General features: G+C 51.2%; 10 protein-coding genes across 10 annotated transcripts; 6 read left to right on the forward strand and 4 right to left on the reverse strand.

Annotated features, from left to right (window-relative positions):
• Positions 1–414: 414 nt before the first annotated feature.
• Positions 415–2,487, reverse strand: Z518_07437 (uncharacterized protein; the record flags this gene model as incomplete). Its single annotated transcript, XM_013415566.1, has 1 exon — positions 415–2,487. The coding sequence occupies one exon, from the start codon at positions 2,485–2,487 to the stop codon at positions 415–417; it is 2,073 nt and encodes a 690-aa protein (XP_013271020.1).
• An 882-nt stretch (positions 2,488–3,369) lies between these two features.
• On the forward strand, positions 3,370–4,881 carry Z518_07438 (uncharacterized protein; the record flags this gene model as incomplete). The annotated part of the gene is made up of 1 exon (XM_013415567.1): positions 3,370–4,881. The coding sequence occupies one exon, from the start codon at positions 3,370–3,372 to the stop codon at positions 4,879–4,881; it is 1,512 nt and encodes a 503-aa protein (XP_013271021.1).
• A 523-nt stretch (positions 4,882–5,404) lies between these two features.
• Positions 5,405–7,291, reverse strand: Z518_07439 (uncharacterized protein; the record flags this gene model as incomplete). The annotated part of the gene is made up of 1 exon (XM_013415568.1): positions 5,405–7,291. One exon carries the CDS (start codon positions 7,289–7,291, stop codon positions 5,405–5,407), a length of 1,887 nt encoding a protein of 628 aa, XP_013271022.1.
• Positions 7,292–7,562: 271 nt separating this feature from the next.
• Positions 7,563–8,494, forward strand: Z518_07440 (uncharacterized protein; the record flags this gene model as incomplete). Its single annotated transcript, XM_013415569.1, has 2 exons — positions 7,563–8,352; positions 8,409–8,494. 2 exons carry the CDS (start codon positions 7,563–7,565, stop codon positions 8,492–8,494), a joined length of 876 nt encoding a protein of 291 aa, XP_013271023.1.
• Positions 8,495–9,203: 709 nt separating this feature from the next.
• Positions 9,204–9,722, reverse strand: Z518_07441 (uncharacterized protein; the record flags this gene model as incomplete). The annotated part of the gene is made up of 1 exon (XM_013415570.1): positions 9,204–9,722. One exon carries the CDS (start codon positions 9,720–9,722, stop codon positions 9,204–9,206), a length of 519 nt encoding a protein of 172 aa, XP_013271024.1.
• Positions 9,723–9,998: 276 nt separating this feature from the next.
• Positions 9,999–10,931, forward strand: Z518_07442 (uncharacterized protein; the record flags this gene model as incomplete). The annotated part of the gene is made up of 3 exons (XM_013415571.1): positions 9,999–10,071; positions 10,129–10,380; positions 10,534–10,931. The coding sequence occupies 3 exons, from the start codon at positions 9,999–10,001 to the stop codon at positions 10,929–10,931; spliced, it is 723 nt and encodes a 240-aa protein (XP_013271025.1).
• A 350-nt stretch (positions 10,932–11,281) lies between these two features.
• Positions 11,282–13,090, reverse strand: Z518_07443 (uncharacterized protein; the record flags this gene model as incomplete). Its single annotated transcript, XM_013415572.1, has 2 exons — positions 11,282–12,871; positions 12,932–13,090. The coding sequence occupies 2 exons, from the start codon at positions 13,088–13,090 to the stop codon at positions 11,282–11,284; spliced, it is 1,749 nt and encodes a 582-aa protein (XP_013271026.1).
• Positions 13,091–13,865: 775 nt separating this feature from the next.
• Positions 13,866–14,904, forward strand: Z518_07444 (uncharacterized protein; the record flags this gene model as incomplete). The annotated part of the gene is made up of 3 exons (XM_013415573.1): positions 13,866–14,309; positions 14,370–14,592; positions 14,639–14,904. The coding sequence occupies 3 exons, from the start codon at positions 13,866–13,868 to the stop codon at positions 14,902–14,904; spliced, it is 933 nt and encodes a 310-aa protein (XP_013271027.1).
• Positions 14,905–15,611: 707 nt separating this feature from the next.
• Positions 15,612–17,912, forward strand: Z518_07445 (uncharacterized protein; the record flags this gene model as incomplete). Its single annotated transcript, XM_013415574.1, has 2 exons — positions 15,612–16,052; positions 16,140–17,912. 2 exons carry the CDS (start codon positions 15,612–15,614, stop codon positions 17,910–17,912), a joined length of 2,214 nt encoding a protein of 737 aa, XP_013271028.1.
• A 662-nt stretch (positions 17,913–18,574) lies between these two features.
• On the forward strand, positions 18,575–21,683 carry Z518_07446 (uncharacterized protein; the record flags this gene model as incomplete). The annotated part of the gene is made up of 6 exons (XM_013415575.1): positions 18,575–19,026; positions 19,144–19,253; positions 19,307–19,477; positions 19,533–19,557; positions 19,614–20,189; positions 20,237–21,683. The coding sequence occupies 6 exons, from the start codon at positions 18,575–18,577 to the stop codon at positions 21,681–21,683; spliced, it is 2,781 nt and encodes a 926-aa protein (XP_013271029.1).
• Between the last annotated feature and the right edge of the window lie 113 nt (positions 21,684–21,796).

Below are 21,796 nucleotides of genomic sequence, written 5' to 3' on the forward strand. Positions count from 1 at the left end.
AATATCTAGAAAACTCGACGGTTGGCCCCTTTCTTTTTCCCTGTGACGGATGAATGTTCCAGGTATTAGGAGCATGAAGGAAATGTTACGTATATAGATGTGACATTTTGTCTTCCGCTCTAACTCGAAGACATTCCTTAGTTAACAAGCAGCCGACCAAGCTCAAACACTATGGTATCTCATCGAATAGATCATGACCTGCATGCACCCAGATAACCCCCTTTTGACAAACTTCTGGCGCCGTGCTTTTTGGGGCCATAATCCATGAACCGTAATCAGACCAGTGTCCATACTCATATACAAATACCCATAATTTGTCACCAGCCCAAATAAATCAAGATAAACTCTCAATCCAGGTTCGACACATTTATGCGACGGCGAAACCATATCAACCACATAGCCAAAACCAATCAATCACGCGGTAAAATTGTAAACCCTGACCTCACCATCCTCGCCACCACTGCACATGCGACTATCACTCAGCCCAATACAGGTGACCGGACCGGCGTGGCCAGTGAAGGTGCGCTCACACTTGCCGGTCCTGGGATCCCAGACTTTGACCATTCTGTCTTCTGCACCAGAGACAATGCGAAGGGTATCGGCCGCAACGGCCCACACACCTTCAACATGGCCGAAGAACTTCCTCACACACTTGCCGGAATGGACGTCCCAGAGGCGAATGGTGGAGTCGAGTGCCGAAGTGAGCATGTATTTCGGTGGTTGGGGCCGACCGGGGTGAGAACAGAATAGGCCACCATAGTCTCTATGAGGCAGTGTTTGAAAAACTCCATTCTCGGAGTGGACCGTCAAATGGCTGTCCGGGGTCCCCGGGTCGGATTCCGGGTCATCTTCCTCTTGTTCTTCAACTTCGACTTCATCCGGCAGTGGAAGGACCTGTTGGACTTGACCGACATGACCTTCGAAGGTGTGGATACATTTCTTGGTATCAAGATCCCAGAGCTTGACGGTACAATCGTCGGATGCGGTGAATATGGTCCGGGAGGCGGTGTCGATTTTAACCGAGTTGACCCAGTCAGTGTGTCCCCGAAGAGTGAACACTGAACGATCCTCGAAATTCCAAACGCGGGCCGTATGGTCGATGGAGCCCGACACAAGAATGTTAGAGTCGAAGTGGAGGGCAATCACACCCTCGGTGTGGCCGTTGTATGTCGATATGCATTCTCCCGTTCTCCAATTCCATACTTTCAGGGTCTTGTCGAGACTTCCACTGATCAATTTGTTGTCATCAAACTGGAGGCAGCGAATGCCCATTGCATGGCCTCTCAGTGTCCTCAAGTCTTGACCAGTATCGAGATCCCAAATCTTGATAGTGGCATCGTAAGACCCAGTTGCTAGGATGTTGTCACAGAACTGGAGAGCCATGACACCATTTGAATGTCCCTTCAAAATTTTGATACTGCACCGTCCGTGTTTCCAGTTGGTGCCAACCTTGAATCGATCCTTATAGATGTCTTTCCAGGGTCGGGGCCTCCGACTGGATTCGCAGTCGTTGGCAACGAGGGGAGGTCTTCTGGCGGCTACTGGAGATAATCGACCATCGGATGATCTTCCGATATCTGCGTGGTCGTAATGACTTTCGTGATCTGACGCAATAGAAGGAGATGCCCCCCCGCGGTCAGAAGACTGTGATGCGGCGGAGGGAGGGGCATCGATGGACATATTGCCGGCCGCACGCAGTTCGATTTGTCTTTTGGAAGCCCGTAACATCTTTCTTTCAAGCAGAGGGAGGCCCCACCCACATTTTGTGCACTTTCGATCGATATGCTGTTCGCACATCCGATGCCATACGACATCATCATCTGCTAACTGCCTCCATCTTCGAGAGACTTGGGCGGCTTTGCAGAGGGAGACGGTGTCCAAGAAGCAGAGGATCCGAAAGGAGACTTCTGTCGGTAACGCCGAGAGGAAGTCAATGCGAATAAGTTCTCGAACATTGGCAGAGAGGAAGGACAGCTGGGGGAAGCAACATTGAGCGAGGATCCCTTGGAGCATCAGGTTTCGATGCTTGGAGGGAGCCGCCGAGAATAGAGACCAGACTTGGACGATGCCTTGTCTGTCTTCTTGAGAAAGGGCATCCAAGCCTCTCTGAAGTTTGTCCATGGACGGTTCATCAGCCTGTCGTCGACACAGCATGTCCGGTCGATGTCGGTAGCAGAATTTCGAGTTGGGATCCCGTATTGTATCCCGTGTGCCCGGGGGGGGGACAGCCTTGCCCAAGGGTGCATATTGTGAGGGTATGTGTTTTGCCAGGAACGGAGCGACGGTTTGGTGCGCATGTTTGGCGGTGGACGCAATCGTAATACTCTTGTCCTTAGAGGCATCGGGGACGTGCTGAGAATGAGACGATGGTTCGTCGTGGTCCTCCTCTTTACTGGGGTTGGCGCGCAATCTCTTTCGGGCAGGTTCCTCCCATTCTGTATCTACCAAATCCAGCCTTCGACGGTTCTCCAATAAGTCAAAAGGCATTGTAAGACTTCTCAAGAAGTTAGGAGGTTGTTGTTACATGTCGCTGGGTAGGGAGTTTTTGGTGTATCTCGGCAGTCGGTGTTCTATTCGGTCGAGGGGATTTCGCCAGGGAGACCGGAGTATTTGAGGGCTACCCGGCGGTGTCTGAGAGAGATGCAAACGCTCGGAGGGTTACCAGTACATCGTGCTTGCATGAGAATTACAAAGAATCCAAAAGCAAGCCGGGCAGTGAGCAATGGCAGCAGTGGTATGGCGCAAAGATGGGATGGCAAAATTTATGGCCTTATTGCGGGAGCCGACCGACTGCCGGTTGGGGTCCTCGACAATTGCGTGCCAGGCGCAGGCGCAGACAATGACGAAAGTGGGGACGATGCTTGCCTTTTCCGGGTCAGCGGCGATCTGGTTGGCGGGGGTCATGCCAAGCACTCGGCAGAGCGGGAGATCCCGTAGCTAATCCTGTTTTGAGTCGGGGGGATTTTTGGCTGACAGCGATGGTGTTCGATGGCGTGCGAATGGTGCCATTTCGACCATTTCTTCATCATTTTGCCTCGTCGTGAAACAGCCAACGCGATGCCTCAGCGTCCAACCCGCAGTTCCTGCGTCTGTTATCCTCGATAAATAAACAGCCACTCCTCGTGCGCTGTTGCTGGCTTGCCCCACTCGGCCGACCTAAAGGTCCAAAAAACCCCCGGGAGTCGGGCCCCTCACATCCGCCAGCGCCGTCCAGTACTGTATGTTGTTTTGAACAACACGAAAATGGTTGACCAACTGAAGCAAAAAAAAAAAGGGCTGACTGCGTTTTCATCATCAGAGATCCGCGCACGATGACCTGTATTGTTCTTGAACTTTGATTCCCCAGAGATTTCCTCACCCATCCCAGCCATGGCGCAATCCCCGGATGTTGTCCAACAGCCTTCCACTCGATCCTCTCCTTCACAGTCTTTGCACGCCACCGGTCCTCGAGCTTCGGTCGAGACACTGGTCTCATATCTAGTCGCAGCCAAACGTTCATTGGGCAGCATTCATCTCGTCCATCGAGCCACCCACATCCTCTCTGAAGCACGTGCCTCGGTCGAGTCGACCACCGCCCTCCTTGCCAAAGCAACCTATCTCCGCCGGTCATTGGCTTCTCAGTTGAAAACATTACGTGGCGTACAATTTGAACTAGAATCGGCGGCACAGATCGTCCAGCAAGAATTCCAGGCGGTGATCAAAGAGCTGGATGAGACTGGTGCCCGGCTTCTCCAATGCATAGACTTCCTGAAGCAAACGAGGGTTGAGGATGCCTTCCAATCCAATCCGGAGCGACAAGATGCCGCCGAGAAGGAGACTCTGCATGACTTTGTCGATGACCGAGGGGTTGAGACCATCAAACAGGCAATGGAAGTGGCTATAGATAATGTACAAAATGCACAACGAGAAATGAATCAGTCCATCATCACACTCGAAGAAGATCTGCAGTCGGTCAATGAAGTGCTCAACAATAGGTTCGAAACGTCGGGCACCGAAAGTGATGTTCCAACTCCAAACATATCCTTGACTCTGTCGATCCTCGAGAACCACGCAAGAGAAATGGCCCAAGGACTCGAAAGTCTGGTCAAACACTTCGACCTGTGCGTTACCGCCATAAAACACACGGAAGGCGGCGGTGAGGCCGTGGTGCAGACCGTGACCGCCAATGCCGAAGATCTCCCAGATACGGTCGGGCTGGGTATGGATGAGCTGCAAGCCCCGGCACAACCCATGAACGAAGAAGAACGGCTGGAAATGCTACAAGTCCTCGAAAATGACGCTGCCGAGGTCGACGAAGTTGTTATGGAGTTACAAGATCGCAATGCTGAGATGGAAGCACAGCTCGACAAAATCGCCCAATGGCGGGAACGACAGCAGAATGCCTATGATGACGTCGCAACGGCGTTTAGGCTGCTTGAGAAAATCTCAGGACGACTCTCGACCTACGTGGCCGAGACGGCCAGACATGCCACCAAGTGGAGTGAAGAGAAGGCAAAGATCGACGACGGTATCGGGGGGATGGAAGAACTATGCGACTCCTACGCCAACTTCCTCCACGCATATGACGGACTGATCGTCGAGGCCGCACGACGCCGGACGGTCAAGAAACAAATGGAGCGCGTCGTGGCCGACGCCCACTCTCAACTCGAGCAGATGTACGAACAAGATCGGAAGCTCAGGCTGGAGTTCAAAAATGATTTGGGAGAGTATCTCCCCAGCGACATCTGGAGTGACGTCAACGCCTTACCGCCGCGGTATGTGATCAACAGGGCCGATGACGAAGAACATGTCGCCAGTATGCCTGAGCTGCCAAGGAAAACGGTCGAAGATGCTTTGCGCAGGTTGAAGAAGAAGAGAACTGGCGGGCCTCCGGCGAGTTGATTAGACTGCTCGTTAACCGTGACTCTATCGGCGAGGATAATCGATGCAGTTCAGAATCTAGAATGGGGATCAATTCGTCAGATTTCAACCACCAAAATAAGAAAAGTAGTCATGATAAGATTTTAAAGGCGGAAAGTCCGTGTACTCTTTGTATATCATGTCGACCCAGGTGATCAGAGACGAGAGGTTGCGCTCAAGCGCGACCGTCGTGCCGTCCACTGCTGGATGAAGGATGGAGTCATCTCAAGTGTATTTTGGCTTGGTATCTTCATTCCTCCGACAATAAAAAACGGTAACGTGGGGATCATTTGGTACGTACCATCGAACGTTGTTGCGTATTGAAGCCAAAGGCCACATCCGTTTGGGTGGTGCTTTTTGGGGGGGGGGTCTGGAACCGGCCAAGAGGTCGCCCGGAGCAGAAGAGTTTTCATTTGCTTTTCCGGTATGTCCGGATCGGTTCTATGCTATACCATACCAGGCGCAAGGTAAGGGGACCAACAACATGATGCTACGCAGTGTAATGCTAACGTTTATGTCGACTCGTCTCCTTCACCAACCTCTTCTTGACATTCTTGCGTATCTTGTTACTGCGCTTCTCGCGCTTCTCGTCTTTCACTTTGCGCTTGTGTTCGCGTTTCTCGTCTTTGTCTTGGAACCGTTTCCCTCGGGGCCGACTGGATCGGGATGAAGAAGTGGATACTGAGCCCGTATCGGTATCTGCGTCGTCGGAATGTGATTTTGAAGCTTCGGAGTCTACATGGGAATGCATGGGCGAGAGGGGTGCGCCCTGATCTGGGTCATCGTCTTGGTCTTCCCAGTTGTCGTTCACAGTGTCTGTTGACGCCGGTGCAGGACTTGAGTTGGGCGGCTGCTGCTGCTGTGGCTTTTCATCTTTCAATGGCGCGAGGAGGTCCTTGTACACGAGGGCATCGCGGCCGTCGATTTGGAGCTTCTCCAGGTCCTTTTCGGCGTCGTACACTTCTTCGAGCGTTTGCGGGATGTACTGCTTGCGGAAGACTTCGTTCTCGACCTCATCTTCTTCGTCCCTGTCCTCTACATCGGTGCGCTGAGCCATGATTTTGTCTATCTCAGCGCGAACCGTGTCGAGTTTTAATTCTGATTCCGTGCCGTCGGCCGCTCGTCTCGTGAGGAATTGGTATATTTTCTTGTCTGAGAGCACGTCGACACCCTTGCGGCGGAAGAAGTCGTTGACATTTTTGATGTCCATACGCAAAAAATCTCGGCTGTGAGGATGGGTTTCCTCGACACTTTGGCTCACGTCGATGATGTAGGGTGTGTTCTTGTAGTAGAGCATGTTGTACTCGCTCAAATCTGCATGGATGAGCTTGCATTTCTGCAGCATGATGCGCATATAAGTAATGATTTCGAGATAGATCGCCCTCCATTTGGCCGCCGCATCATGGTCCGTGAATTCGACGTCCTTTAGTCTGGGTGCCGCGTTTCCCTTGGAATCGCCGATGAAACTCATGCCGAGAACGTGGCGGCGAAGGTAGAGTGGTTCAGGACTGGGGATGCCGGCTGCTTGGATTCGCTTGAGGTTGCGCAGCTCTTTCTCGGCCCATAATTTCACCATAGAGCGGTTGTCGGAAGATTTGAAACCTCTTCGGAATCGGAATTCACCGCTGACGTATTTCTCACGGTCTTTGAAGACTAGAATACTGGTCTTGTACACTTTGATAGCAACATGTGTGTCTGGAGTATCGGCTTCGTCAGAGGTGCAAACAGCGTGGTAGACATTGGCCTCTTTGCCGGCTGAGATGGTACCGTTGATTTCGGAGACTATGCCGGAGCTGATCATTTGAAACAGGATTTTTTGGGTCCTAGGGTCAAGTACCTGTTCTCTCGTAGCTCGGTCTCTTTTGTCTTTCTTGAGTCTATCCTTGGAAGTTTCGCGAAAGGGGGTGTGCTCCAGGCCCGCGATGTTTGCCCGGGGTTTCCTGCCGTCGGCTTCGTCCTCCTCGTCCTCGTCAACGTCCTTAGGCAGTTTCGGAGTGTTGAATTTGGGGTATTGCGAGGGAGGGACGTTTGGATCCGCAAGTGCTTGTTCTAGTCGCCTCTGCCGGTTGAAGGCCTTAGTGAGATCTGCAGGATTTGAGTATGCAAGTTGGTCAGGATCCACGAGTTGAATTCCGTCTGCCCTGTCAGACTGATACTCGTCTTCATATTCATAGCCGTCATCATCACCTGCTTCTTCTTGTTCTTCCTCCTCACCGTCTTCCTCGTGGATGACATTGCCTAGGGCAAGCTTCCGGGGGGCGGATGCATCATTGTCCGCATAGCCACGATTCGGGATAAATGTGTGTGATGGTGCTAAGCCATCTGCAATACCTCTTAATGATTCAACGGACTTACTGTCATTGGCTAGAGTAAACATGTCTTGAGAGGCCATGTTGACTGAAGTAGACAGAGTCTTGCCACTAAAAAAATTGAGGATTGTACCAGAGGAGAAGCGACTTTTTTTGGTACGGATTTTGGGATTTTTGAATGCTGAAAGTCCCACAGGAGTCGGCTTGGCAATCAGTACTCGCAGAAGACGCAAGCCCGCGGGTCAGTCCTCACTTGAACCTCTACTTATCTCTTCCTCACTCGATACTGGTATTTCGAGAACCCTACTTCATCCGAATTCTCTCAACTCTCTTCTACCCGGACAGATCCTGATAATGAGTGATATCGCCGCCCTCGAAAGTGAGATCAACGAATACAAACTACAACTGGAGAACGTCCAGTCGAGTCTACAGAACGACCCCGAGAACGTTGAACTACAGGGTCTCAAAGTAGAACTTGAAGAAGTTATTGCCCTCACCGAAAAGGCCATTGCAGAACTAAAGCCTCCATCAGCCCCATCGCCCGCTACAAAACCCTCCACGCCCCCGGTGAAAGAGAAATGGTCTAAAGAAAACCACCCCGCGTATCAAGCTGGCTATCGGAAGCCTGAAGTCGAAACAGAAGACGCGAATACTCTCACATCATTCTCAGTCAATGACACGGTATCGGCCAGATGGAAGTCGGGCGATGGCGGCTTCTACACTGCGCGGATCACCTCCATCACGGGATCATCCAGCGACCCGGTCTACATTGTCACCTTCAAAAACTATGGAAACACCGAGACTCTGAAAGCCAAAGACATCAAACCAATATCCAACGAGGCAAGAAAGCGTAAGGCTGATGGAGTGTCAGGATCGTCCACTCCAGTGCCGCCTCCATCAAATCCCAATGTCATCTCAGCTGCAGCAAGTGTCGACCCGACCCTGGCACAACAAGCCCGACGTGAACCGAGTAAGGTCAGTGATGGTCCAATTCGACCGGCCAAAATTCCTCGAAAAGTCAAGGCGAATAAGGAGCTGGAAGCGGGCAAAAACAAATGGCAAGAGTTCGCGGCCAAGTCAAAGGCCGGAAAATTGACCAAGAAAGATAGCATGTTTAGGACGGGTGAGAGTGTCAATGCTCGAGGTAAGATTCGGGTTACCTGCTCGCAATATTTCGTCCTATCCTAACTTGTCGTGTAGTTGGATTCACCGGCAGTGGTCATGAAATGCGCAAGGATCCTAGCCGAACGCGACACATTTACCAACAGGAAAGTCTGGATGACTGAAGAAGAATCAAGGGGCAGAGTCAACGTCGTTGTGGCATTTAGTATTTCCTAATTTGAGCATCCATGGGTTTACGAGGCAAACGCTGACTGCCTGGCCAAGTGCAGATTGAGCAATGACATCTCGTCCAAGAGCATGTGCAGAATTGCGACCAATTAGAGTTGTCTTCAGACAAGTATCTTCCTGATTTCCGTTGTGACGGTATCTGACGTATCATTTTCTCGTTTGCAGGGTCTCAATTAAGCATTCATGCTGGGAGAATATCTGCGTCTCACGTCTGTTTCCGTACTCTGATCACATTTGCCGCGATCAGTCAACAACCGTGGATTCCGCTTTACCATCGGGATGGGGACGTATCCGTTTCTCAACAATCTTCCTCGTAGCTTCGTTTGAGGACAATATTGCCATGCTCAAGAAAAGGAAGTCAGGCCGATTTCGTTGAGGCGACACGAGCACTCGAATTGAAAAGGGTTTCGACCCTGGGCTGGCAAACCCTGGTATCCACCATCAAGTGAACTCGAGCATACCTGAAGCCGACAACCGTTCTTCCCTAGTGGCACGATGCCCTTTTGCGGGACTATATACCTGCTATCGTGCTGAGCATGTTATGGTTGGCAGGAAGGGAAAGACCGCAATTGTCGTGTCGTCGTGTTCCTCGGCTCATGTGGCTCACCGGTAAATCTCGCCTTTCGTAGGAGAGGGGCTATTTTCTCATAAGCCTCCCTGTATTCTAAAACTGCTCACAACCAGGACAAGCATGTTGATGATTCCCCATAGCAACGGTGTCCAAGTACTCATCATAAAATATCCAGCATTGTAAACCGCTCCAAGCACTAAGCCAAGCAAACTGCCGGCCAGTAACGCCTCCAGTCCACCAATGACAATATATACGAGAGGGATCAGCCAAACCCAGCTCAACGTCTCGCCGATAGGATATTCGCCCAGCAGTTTCCTGTTTTTTGCGCTCAGAGCCCTCCCCGCCGGAGTTCTCAGATATCGCCTTCTATGCGCTGCCGAGTTGAACTGCATCAACACTGCCCAGGTCGCAACGCAGACGTGTGCCGCCGAAATCGTAATCAAGGTCCAGTATAATGTGTAGCGGTAGATGTCGGACAAGTAGTACAGGTACTGAGCCTCGCCGGGTGCGGCGCGGACAGGCCAGTACAGGGAGGGGAACTGGGGGGCTTGGTAAGAGATTGGCACGCCGCCGCCGTAGTTGATCACGGCCATGTCGAAGGGGACCGGAAGAGTGTCAGAGAGGATCTCGAGAGGAGAGGGTTTGGTGCGTTGTCATCGTGGTGGTTCCATGGTTTCTGGATAGAAGAGGGAGAGACAGATGAACTACCGTTGAGGTGTGGAAGTCGAGGGCCGATGTGATTGGCCCGCAACTCCCCGCTGTTTTGCCGAAGACAAACGTCGTCAAGCCTAATTGCGGATTCAAAGAGTTGTCCTCACTTCAAGACGCCTGATTGGTAAAGCGTATGACCGGACAGACGACCCACCCAGATGTTGGTTTCATCATCAGAGCATCATTATGAACTGTTCTGGCGGATCTCCTATTATGGTCATGTCATCAGATGTGAGTAGAGCAAGGTTAGTGTGGCATATCTCAGAGCACTCTCTTCATCAATCTCAGTAACACTTTCCCAATGCCATCCAAATTCCCACGACGGATTGGCAACCCAACAGTCCTTGTACCCCGATCCCAGGAGTCACTTGATAGCCGCACCCACCATACCCCTCAACTCGAATAATGAATCTTTCAAACCCTCCAAACTCTTTGATGTCTCCGGCAAAGTTGCCCTCATCGCCCGAGGCCGCAGTGGCGTTGGCTTTATGGCAACCCAAGCTCTCGCCACCGACAGCGCCGAAGTCTATATCTGTGGCCGTACCGAGAAGAAACTTGAGCACGTCACCGAGATCTAGAGCAAAGACATCCCCGACTCCATCATTACCGTCACAGCGGACGTGTTGAAGAAGGGCGAAATATAGAATCTCACATTTTATATCTCCTCTCGCAAAAAATGCCTATGCATCCTAGTCAACAATACCGGCACCGCGCTCAATACACAACAGACCGAAGTATCCTCCGCCGAAGAGATGTCACGCAACTCGTTTGATGACTCCAACGAGACCTTCGACATGTGGGCCGACAGGGAGCGCACGAACGTGGCACAACTCTTCATGACTACCGCGTTCCTCCTGCTCCACATATACACGACGATAACTTCTCCGGCACCGCAATCCACATCACCTCGATCAGCCGCCCATATCCCGCGCAACAAGTACAAGGAGAAAATCTCCGCCGCACGGTCTGGCGAAGATAGGGATATGGCGAATGCGAATCTTTTTGCGGCGACGAATCAGTCCCTTAATGGTCAGACCGTTGCTGTCGATGATGGGTATGTTCTCAGTACGAGCAGTGCATCACAGTTATGAAAATGAAGCCTGGGAATGTACTTATGACTTCCGTGCTGAGCGCTGGAGACCTAAGGAGACAAACGGATTCATAAAGTTCGACATAATCGAAATTATTTTCCCCTTGATGTTTGGATGCTTTTATTGCTTCTAGTTACGTACTTTACAAACTGAGTTGGGGTTTAGACCACTGTTGGTCTATCGATCTACCGTCGGATAGTATCCGCTTAAACGCCTCACCTCGTAGATAACCAGTGGCTGCTGCCTTTCATGGGAAGAGGGCGCCTCCTCGATGTCGCGTTGAATAATAGGATATTCCCCGGCCACAGGAGGGAGGGATATCAAGAGATGGGGTATTTGAGGAGCAACAATCAGACTTCTTCGATCTTCTTTTCCTCCGCCGCAGCAGGTGGAGGTTGCGGTGGCGAATGCTGTTGATGCGGCTGTGCTTCCACTGTCCCGGTCGAACTGGGCTTCCTCGATTGTTCAGATTCAATCTTAGCTTTGGCAGCAGCAGCCTTCTGCTCGGCTTCAACTTTCTTCAAATTCTTCCACTCCATAGCCAAGCTGCCGAATATAGTTGTAGCGCTGACGGCGGTACAGACATAAAATGCGTTCCGGAGCGCCCCGTTGTATACCACCAGCACACTGTGCAGGTTCTGGGAGGGAACGACGTCTCGTAGATCAGTGGCGCCGACGTTCGAGATGACGTCGGGATTGATGCCGGGGATGGTCCGTAAGCCCTGGGCAAGCTTGTTGTCGAAGATGTTGTTGGCGACGCTAACGAAGATGGATCCGCCGAGAGTCTGGGCAAAGAACATCATCGAAGCGCCGGTTGGGACATCTTTTTTGGCCAGTGATACTTGTGCGCCCACGCTGGGTTGTTGCATTCCCAGCCCCAGGCCGAAGCCCCAGAGGATTTGATATCCGATCCACGCCGGGTGTGCCGTGGTGGTGGAGAATGTAGAGATCAGGCCTGCGCCGATTGGGGTGAGGAGGGAGGACACGTACATCCACGGTGTGAAATAGCCGATTTTGCGCGTGAGGAATCCGGCCATCATGGCTGCGAGCGTCATGGCCAGAATCGCCGGCAAGTTCATGATACCAGAGTGCACGGCCGAGGCGCCTTTGATGGCTTGGAACCAGATTGGAAGGAAGTAGACCATAGACATCATTCCTGAGCCGGAGAAGAAAGCGTAGGTAACCCCTGCGGCAACGGATCGGGTCTTGAGGATGCGTGGGGGAATTGTGGCGTTTTCTTGTCGCCAGTGTTGAATCCACATGAAGCCGAGGAAGAGTATGCCTGAAAGAATAAGGAGAACGATGATCCGCGCGTCCGACCAGTGGTAGGTCACTCCGCCCCATTGGAGGGCGAGGAGGAGACATACGATGGCCGGGACGAAGACACATGTGCCGATCGGGTCCATTTGATGAACTTGTTGCTGGAGATGGACCTTCGCCTTCTCTTTCTTAGGGAGATTAAGGACAAATACCAAAACCACCACGGTGGCTCCTCCGATGGGGAGATTGATATAGAAGCACCATCGCCAGGAGACTTTGTCTGTGAAGACGCCGCCCAATAGTGGTCCAGCGACGGAGGCGACGGCGAAGACGGCTCCAGCCATGCCGGTCCAGGCTGGACGTTTGGACAGTGGGACAAGGTAGACGATGATGATAATTGCCCCAGAGAAGATGCCTGCACTGCCCAAGCCTGCGATGGCACGACCGATAATGAGCGCGGTGGAAGTGGGAGCAGCACCGCAGATCAAGGAGCCGAGTTCGAAGATTCCAACACACGAGATATAGACCCATTTCGGATTATAGAAGGTGTAGACTCGGCCCATGAAGAGTTGAAAGGCGGACATGGTCAGGAGGTAGGCGGAAGCGTACCAACCTACATCTCCCAGGGAGTTGAAGTGGTCGGTGATAACAGGGATGGCGGTCGCAATGATGGTTCGGTCCTATTTTTCCCAGTTAGTGTGCAGTGTCGGGTAAAGGAAGGAAGGAGGGAGGAGATGTACCAGTGCGACGAGAAAAGACGTGAACATCACCGCCGCGACGGTGATCAGGACAGTTAGGAACGGAGGGTATTCGTCCTCCTCAAGGGGACCAACGGCATTTGCAGCATCAGTGCTGGCAGGACGCTGAGTGCTGGGGCATGATTTTGTTTCGTCTGACATTTTGATCATGTGTGTATAAGGACGGGATAAGAGTGCATGGAGACAATGGGAATATTCTGAAGCAGAAATTGCGAATCATGGATTGTTGGACAGATGAGAAGGAAATATTAATGTGATGAGAATCATCACTTAGACCATTTTTCCCCCCTCCCCATACTCCATATACTAGTATATCAGGCTCCGGTATAGGGACTGGCAACATGTCTCGGGCGCGAGCGCCAGACGAATAAAGGTAATCGTGGATCGAAGCGGCTGCACGAAGTTGTAACATCTCGGACATTGGATGACATTCTCAACAATGGTCAATGGTCGGAGTTGAGTTGGGCGTCGACTTGTTCGGGGCCGAAGTAGAGAAGAGTCTCCGGAAGTCATTTTGGGCAAAGAGGAGCCGCTTTACCGAATTGGTTTAACGCTCGAGTTCACGTGATTAAAGCCATCCACCGAATCACGTGGCATTCACGTGGCTATGGAGTTGCCCGGCGGCTTGTCAACAAAACCCACCCCATTACCCGGTCCAGCCTCGTGGACCGCTCGTGATGGAAATTCTACTTGCTGATCATGAAGATGCCAGACAGGAACAGATCGCTCCTCGACCGGAGATGCGCCCCGAGTCTTGCCTCATATCCATCGTGACATCAGTGTTGGGCATATGACGTTCGTCGAAGACACTTTGAGGATATAGGACTGATCCATGCTTCCTGTGTTTCTTTCCGACCAGAAATGTCCGTTTCTTCATCTTGGTGACTGCTGACGATACATACAAATCATTGGTGTAATGGAATCCATCAAGAACGCCGTCCGGGAAGCTACCAGCTCCGATTCTCCCTCCGAACCTAACTTCAAAGTGCCCATCTCCCACCAACAGCCCCCCGGCCGAGAGAGCGACTTGCCTCTGAAGCCTGTGAGTGACAAGATACCCACCGAAGATGGCGGATGGCAGATGTACAAGGAAGCTGGAAAGTTGCAAGACAAGAAGGCCCTTATCACTGGTGGCGACAGCGGCATTGGAAGATCGATCGCTCTTCTGTATGCTATGGAAGACGCGGACAGTTTGATTGTGTATCTACCCGAAGAAGAGGAGGATGCCCGGGAGACGAAACGTCGAGTCGAGGAAATTGGTCGCAGCTGTCATTTAATCGGCGCTGACATCACAAAGCCGGAGAACTGCCAGAAGGTGGTCGATACTGCCTTGGAAAGGATGGGTCGCGTGAACATTCTAGTATGTGAATTTTCAACACGGCGTACTCCCGGAGTTCGGTCCTGATCGGTGCTCTCAAAGGTAAACAACGCCGCGAACCAGATGATGCATGGTGATATCACCGAAATTCCCCTCGAGCAATGGTCAAGAACATTCGAGATCAATGTCTATCCACTCTTTTACCTCTCTAAGATGCTCATTCCACATATGAAGAGAGGGGATACCATCATCAATTGTGCCTCGATAAATGCATACGTCGGCCGACCTGATCTTCTGGACTACACGGCAACCAAAGGAGGCAAGTGTGCTTGATGCAAAGTCAAGATATTTCCCACTAACTGGTGATTCAGCTGTTGTCTCTTTCACTCGGGGTTTGGCCAACCAGCAGCTAAGCAAAGGAATCCGCGTAAACGCGGTATGTCCGGGTCCTGTGTGGACTCCTCTCATCCCAAGTACCATGACCACCGAGGCACAAGAACAGTTTACGTCTCCCATGGGACGACCCGCTCAGCCGAGTGAAATTGCCACGTGCTTCGTCTTCCTGGCCAGCCAAGACAGCAGCATGATCAGTGGCCAGAGCCTTCATCCAAATGGCGGGGTGGTGGTCAACGGCTGAGGAGGCAGGAAGAATGGTACACGGTGCAAGGTTCCTGGTGGACAAGGAGAAAGTTGAAGGGGACTCACGCTAGATAATCCATATACCACCAGGTCGAAAGAATACGGTTGCCCTGCCAAGTGGCAGCCTCGTCGAACGGCAAGCCTTGTCTGCATTTTCCCCAGTTAAGGTATGCCTCCATGGTGGCGGTTTTATGATTTGACTTCCATTTCCCTCAACTTCTACCATACACCCACCCCGCGAGACTAGGATCCCATCGTGTCGGGCAACTGGGAGGTGAAAGTAGTATGCGTAGTACTAATACAAATGTGGTATTAGAGTGCCAAGAATAGCCGAATTTGGGGTTGTTTAGCTGTTGCCTGCCTGAATTTCGCCTACTGCGATTAGAGTTCATGTTTTGTTTCCTTCTCGTCATGGACATGAACAAGTCAAGGTAGGAGATGGCTTCTTGATATCGCTCTTCTTTACTTCATTTTCCGATTCAACGAATTTTCTCCAGCCCAGCAGACACAGAACGGCGACACAGTTCTGGCCCCCCCCACCCTCTGGGAAAGTCTAGTGACGCTGGCGACCATCCTCTGACTCATTGTGCAACATCAAGCATAGTAGACAAGGAGTGGTTTCTCTTTCATCGCATGTCTATCCCAACAAGACCCGGGATATTTCGATTACCTGAGATCTACTCCTGTCTCTGACAGCTCGAAGGGATGAGTACCACAGATCGCCCTGCAAAAGCATACTCGTGCATCAGGTGTTTTGAGCGCAAAGTCAAATGCGACAAGCAAAATCCTTGCTCGAATTGCGTCAAGTCCAAAGTCGACTGTGTCTTCCGCATCCCACCGGCACCTCGCCGGCGTAAGAAGAGGCCTCAAGAGGAGTTATTGCTGGCCCGGCTGAAAAAATGCGAGGATCTCCTTAAAAGCAAGGGTATCAGCATTGATAGCCCGGACATTCCAGGCCCATCATCTACATCCCCCACCGACACCGTTCCCGGTGCATCACATAACCTTCCAGACGCTGTTTTGAGAGGGAGTCAAGCCGAATTCTACGCCTCGCCTGACACAACCGTCAAATCGGGACAATTGATTGTCGATCATGGTAAATCGCGCTTTATTGAAAACAACCTGTGGACAAGCGTGTCCAGCGAAGTAAGACATGTGATTCATCATTCCACGAACCCAACACACCCCTCCCCCCCTTTTTCCTCCGTAAACATGACTAACACATCTGTACAGTTCCAACAACCCAACGACGTTATCGCAGAGTATTCAGAAGATGAGGATGAGATCGGCTCCCCAGTCGAAGAGAGTACAGACTTTCTTCTCGGCTACACCCCAACAAGCAATTCAATCCAGCAATTTCATCCTTCGCCGGATCACATTTTTGTGCTTTGGCAGGTATTTCTCGAGAACATCAATCCCATGACCAAAGTCATCCATCAACCAACGCTTCAAGAGACCCTAGTCCAAGCTACGTCAAATCTTGATAACCTGCCCAAGGGCCTGGAAGCTTTGATGTTCTCCATCTACTGCTCGGCCGTGTTCTCGATGGGTGATGATGAATGCGAAATGAAATTTGGTGAAACTCGCAAGGTTCTCCTGGCCAGGTATCGCCACGCGACCAGAAAAGCGCTGGGTAGAGCCAGATTTATGGGCACCTCAGATCCCGTGGTCTTGCAGGCCTTTCTTTTTTACCTGCTCACAATGCGAGAAGACTACGATTCTCGAACCGTGTGGACTCTTTCGGGCGTGGCCAGTCGGGTGGGACAAGCGATGGGAATTCATCGGGATGGAACCCTTCTAGGATTGCCCCCTTTCGAAACAGAAATGCGACGGCGCTTGTGGTGGCAGATTTCCATCTTGGACTTTAGATCGGCGGAACTCAGTGGGTCCGGCCGATTTGGCGAATTCAGTCTCTCAGACACTCAACTACCAAGCAATGTCAATGACGCCGATATTTATCCGGGCATGACAGAGCCACCGGTTTCGCAAACAAGGCCCACCGAAATGGTATCTTGCCTTCTCCGTGCCGAGTTTGGCCATTTTTGGAAGGAAAAGCTCCTCAAGAGATCGACCATTGCCTTCGAGAATCTACGAATCTCATCACCCTGGACCACTACCCTGGACGAGAGAGATGCCAGCATCAATGAACTCGAGCAGCGGATAGAAGAGAAGTTCTTGAGATACTGTGATCCTTCCATCCCCATACAATTTCTCGCCGTCATCATTGGAAGAGCGGCCGTTCATAGCATGCGACTCATGGCTCACCACCCACGGAAATACAGCCATCCTGACGATGTTCCAGCTTCGGAGCGAGAGTATCTCTGGCACCTTTCGGTCAAACTTCTCGAATCTGACAACCTGGCCCATTCATCCAAGGGCTTACACAGGTTTATGTGGCACTCCAATGTGTACTTTCAATGGCAAGCCTTCATTTACATCCTGAACCAACTGAAGACACACACGATCGGGGATGAAGTCGACAAGGCATGGCAACAAGTCGATGAGATTTTTCACCATCATCCGAAGTTTGTTACAGATAGTCGAAGGCCATTGCATGTGGCTGTGGGAAGTTTATGTCTCAAGGCATACGATGCGAGAGAACGAGCACTTCGAGAAAAGACAAACGGCGTTTTCCCCAAAGTGGTGCCGGAGTATATCCAACTCCTTCGAGAGCAACGTCGAAATGCTCTTGTGCAGCGGCCGTCGACGAAGCTTGAGGGAGAATTGATCAAGGAAAATTTCGCTGCTGGAGATTTGTCAGCCAGGCCATGGCAGGATAACCTTTCAACCCCAAGAACCTACGGCTCTCAAATCTCCAACCAAGCTGCGGGAGGTCAGCTTCCCCTACCAACTGTTCCGCAACCTCCGATGTCAGCCTTACCTGTTGACGCCATCATGGACGCCTCCGATCCCAATCTGGCGCAGGATCTCGGTATAACAGATATGCCGATGGACTGGGCTCAGTGGGACTACATGATTCAGGATTTTGACCTGTCGTCCAGATGAGATATTACCGTGAAGCATATGACCGTCACGTTTTGAAATGTGTGTATGCATTTGCAAGCGGGAATCAGAATCTTCCGCTCAATATCAAGATGTATGATTAGGCCCACTTCCCTCAAAAGTTTGACATCGGCGAAGAGATCATCCAACTTCGTAATCGAGGACGATTGCCGCCGGCATGCTCGCTCCAGGCGAAGAAGGATATCTCTCGCAGTCTGAGATACTCGCCCCAAATTACAGATGGGCTAGATATACTATATCAACTCGAACGCAATGTATGATATTTTCAATACACTATGACTAGATCATGTAGCCTCCCTGAAGGCCAAGCCTTGGAGAAGGCTTGATTCCTTGAGACACGAGGCTGGGCATCTGCGGCCTGATGAGGCTGAGTTTCAACCTTGACCCCCACGTTCTGCTGGCCGCCAAAAATATGTACCCGACATGTTTCAGGCTCAGCCCCATGTTGAGCAGCTGCCATCATCCATTTTGCTTACGTCGGTCGCATTTCAATTAACACCTCAGACATCTCCGTAGCAAGAAAGACGACGGTGTCGGCATATGGGCTGCTAAAGCTCTCACGTTGGTACGCCCAGCATTATTAGGTCGCCCGTGCGTGGGCCCAATGGGCGTTTCCTTGAAAATCTGAGGTTCATCAAGGAGTCATGGATCCTCTTAGCATCACAGCCAGCATCATTGCGGTCCTCCAAGCAGCCAATGCGGTCATATCCACATGCTATGATTTCAAAGCCTTGTTGAAAGATACGCCGTGGGCCCTCACCCGCATCATCTCCGAAGTGAAGGATTTGCGCAATGTTCTCGAAACTCTCGATCAACTGACTGAGCCGACGCGGAACTCGACTACTTCCGTTAAAAAGAAGCGACGCTTTGAGATCCTCTGTGACCCTCAGAACGGTCCGCTATCCACATGTCTGTGCGAACTGAATGCCTTGGAACAACTGCTGGGGACTCGCTCCCGCCACCAACCTGGTTCCCTGACCAAAGCGCTGCTGCAAGCTGTGACGTGGCAGACGAAGGAGAAGGAGGTACGATTGTCGTTGGAAAAAATCGAGCGATGCAAGAGTACTCTCAACTTGGCCATCACAGCAGACGAAGCGTATGCCGTGGTTTCTCTCCCCCGTATTTGATATTTGAGGCAACAACGCTTTTATTTCTGATTCACATTCACATCCCGCACGCCTTTTGATCAGATGCTAACTCGTTGGTGTGCAAGATCCGTCCTCCATGACATCCAGGACATGACATCCTCTATGGCAGCCGCTGTAGAGAGTATGGGGACGAATATCGAGCAGCTTGTTCAGCGACAAGAAGTGAAAGAACTTGGTGAGTGTCATTCCCTTTGGACATGGAGACAATCAGGCCCTGATGATGATTAGACCAGGCTCAGAAAAGCATATTACACTGGCTATCAGCCACTGACCCATGGGAAAGCCATAATGCTGCGGTAAAAGCTCATCAGGAGGGCACCAATAGCTGGTTTATGGATTGTGAAGAGTTCAACCAATGGATCACAGCGAAAAGGGCTTTTCTCTGGCTCAGCGGGTTTCGTAAGTAGCCCGAAGATATTCATCGCTATCTTCATGGTTTCTTATTCGTCAACAGCGGGCGCCGGGAAAACGATTTTATTGTACGATGCCCTCTCACCCATTGAAATTCTCCGAACATTCTTTCTGATATTTCTAGCTCCAATACCGTCAATTACCTGTGTCGACAACTGAATAGCCTTCAAGATGGCACCCAGATGGCCTTCTGCTATTGCGACTTTCGGAGAAGCGAGACCCAAGATGTTGTGAATATGGCAGGATCTCTGCTCTCGCAACTCTGCTCTCACACGGGTTTTATTCCTGAGGAACTTGAAGAAGCGTTCCACCAAAGCCAAAGCGGTGGCACGACCAAACGACCGACCTTGTCTCTGATAGGGAGAATTTTGGAGATTCTTGCTGTCGAGTCCAAGGTGATGCTCCTGGTCGATGCATTGGACGAATGTACGCAACGACAGGAGGCAGCTGCATTCTTGTCTGACCTGCAGAGAACGCTCCCGCATACGAGAGTCCTGGTTACAAGTCGCGATGAACCCGACATACAAGCAGGCCTGCATTCATTCACACAAGTACGTATTGAAGACCACTTAGACGAAGTCAATGAAGATGTGCAGTCATATATTACCCGACGTCTGTCGTCGGATCGGAAGCTACAATGGCTCAACTCGTCGGTGAGGGAGGACATTTCTTCCCTCCTAATTGAGAAGTCTTGTGGAATGTGAGTCCAATAGACCTGGCCCTGAAAATCAAACGCTGACCTAGGAGGTTTCGATGGGTCCAATGCCAGCTTGACGCAATTGCAAACCTGCGAACTGTCAAAGCCATTCGGACTGCTTTGAACGAGCTGCCCAAAGGACTGGATGAAACGTATGACAAAATTTTGATCAAAATTTCACCTCCTGATATCGAAATTGTCCGCCGAATTCTTCTCTGGGTCTCGTTTACAGTGTTTCCTTTGACGCTGAGAGAGGTTCACGAGGCTGTCGCCATCGAACCCGATCTCGACCATTTGGATGAAGAATCTCGATTACGCAGTCCCCAAGATATATTGGACCTTTGCAGTAGTCTTGTCCATGTCTCCGAAGAAGGGCACATTAGACTGGCTCACTTGTCAGTGAAAGAATATCTCACATCACCAGGCATTCGCAAAAAAGAAGCAGTCTCGGTATTCGCCCTTGAGTCCAACAGTGCCAACCTGGAGCTGGCAAAGTATTGTCTGACCTACCTCTTTTTCAACAACCTTTCATCAGGCCCATGCCCAACATCCCAGACCTACACGGAAAGAATGATTCGATATCCACTATTGCAATACGCCGCGGTGTGTTGGACTTATTTTGTCCGAGAAACTACACCGACGCCAGAGTTACGACAGTTCATTTCCAGATTCTTCAGCCCGCTGTGTCGCTCGACTTTCATGTCCTGGGTCCAAGTCTTGAATGCTGTCCATGCGAGTTGGGATTTCTATCCTCGGCACACCACTCCATTATATTATGCCGCCTCTTTTGGCCTTACGGAGACAGTGGCCGACATGATCACCAATCCTGAAGTCGACTTGAACGCTCCGGGAAGTCGTTTTGGCGGTACCGCTCTCCACGCAGCAGTCTTGCGACAGCACACTTCTGTCATGAAAGTTCTCCTCGATGCAGGAGCCGATCCCAACCAGCCGGACTGGAACAAGATCTATCCGCTTCACACGGCCGCGAGTTATGGCAATGAAGAAGTCGTCAAGTTGCTTTTAGACTCCGGCGCGTCTCCCGAAGTTCATGACGAAGAGGAGAGGACACCAGGCGAATGGGCTCTTGAAGCGGGTAGCTTGGAAGCAGCTAGACTAGTCTTCAATGCCATTCAACTGCCCTTTAGAGAGGGAACTGAAGTGACTGGAGTCAGTTTTACGGAATCTTGGAGCGATGATAAATTCCTCACCCCCTCGAAAGCTTCCAAGAGTATCGTCATTAGCCGGACGCAAGACGAAAGCAAGAATTCTATCACGGACGGCCTCAGAAAATTGGCAGCCACTCAACAAGTATGCAAGAACAACAATGAAAATCTGATCTGCGATCAGGACATCTCTATTCAAGAGAGAAAAGACGATCGCACATCCACCACCACGGTTTCCCATGATGACCACCAACAGCAACTACAAAAAAGGGCTCATTCTTCTTGGACTCTCCTTCAGAAACAGAAGGAACGAACCACGAACAAAATGCCATAACATTCTGCCGGGCATACCAGCGACGTCGGCTGTCTGCCTCCAACAGTAACTCTATCACCTCTGTCCCGTCCATCTTACTCTGGCAGTGTTGCAAATGTTGGTACAGTCCAACC

This window comes from Rhinocladiella mackenziei (assembly GCF_000835555.1).
Source record: "Rhinocladiella mackenziei CBS 650.93 unplaced genomic scaffold supercont1.5, whole genome shotgun sequence".
Classification (NCBI taxonomy): Eukaryota; Fungi; Ascomycota; class Eurotiomycetes; order Chaetothyriales; family Herpotrichiellaceae; genus Rhinocladiella; species Rhinocladiella mackenziei.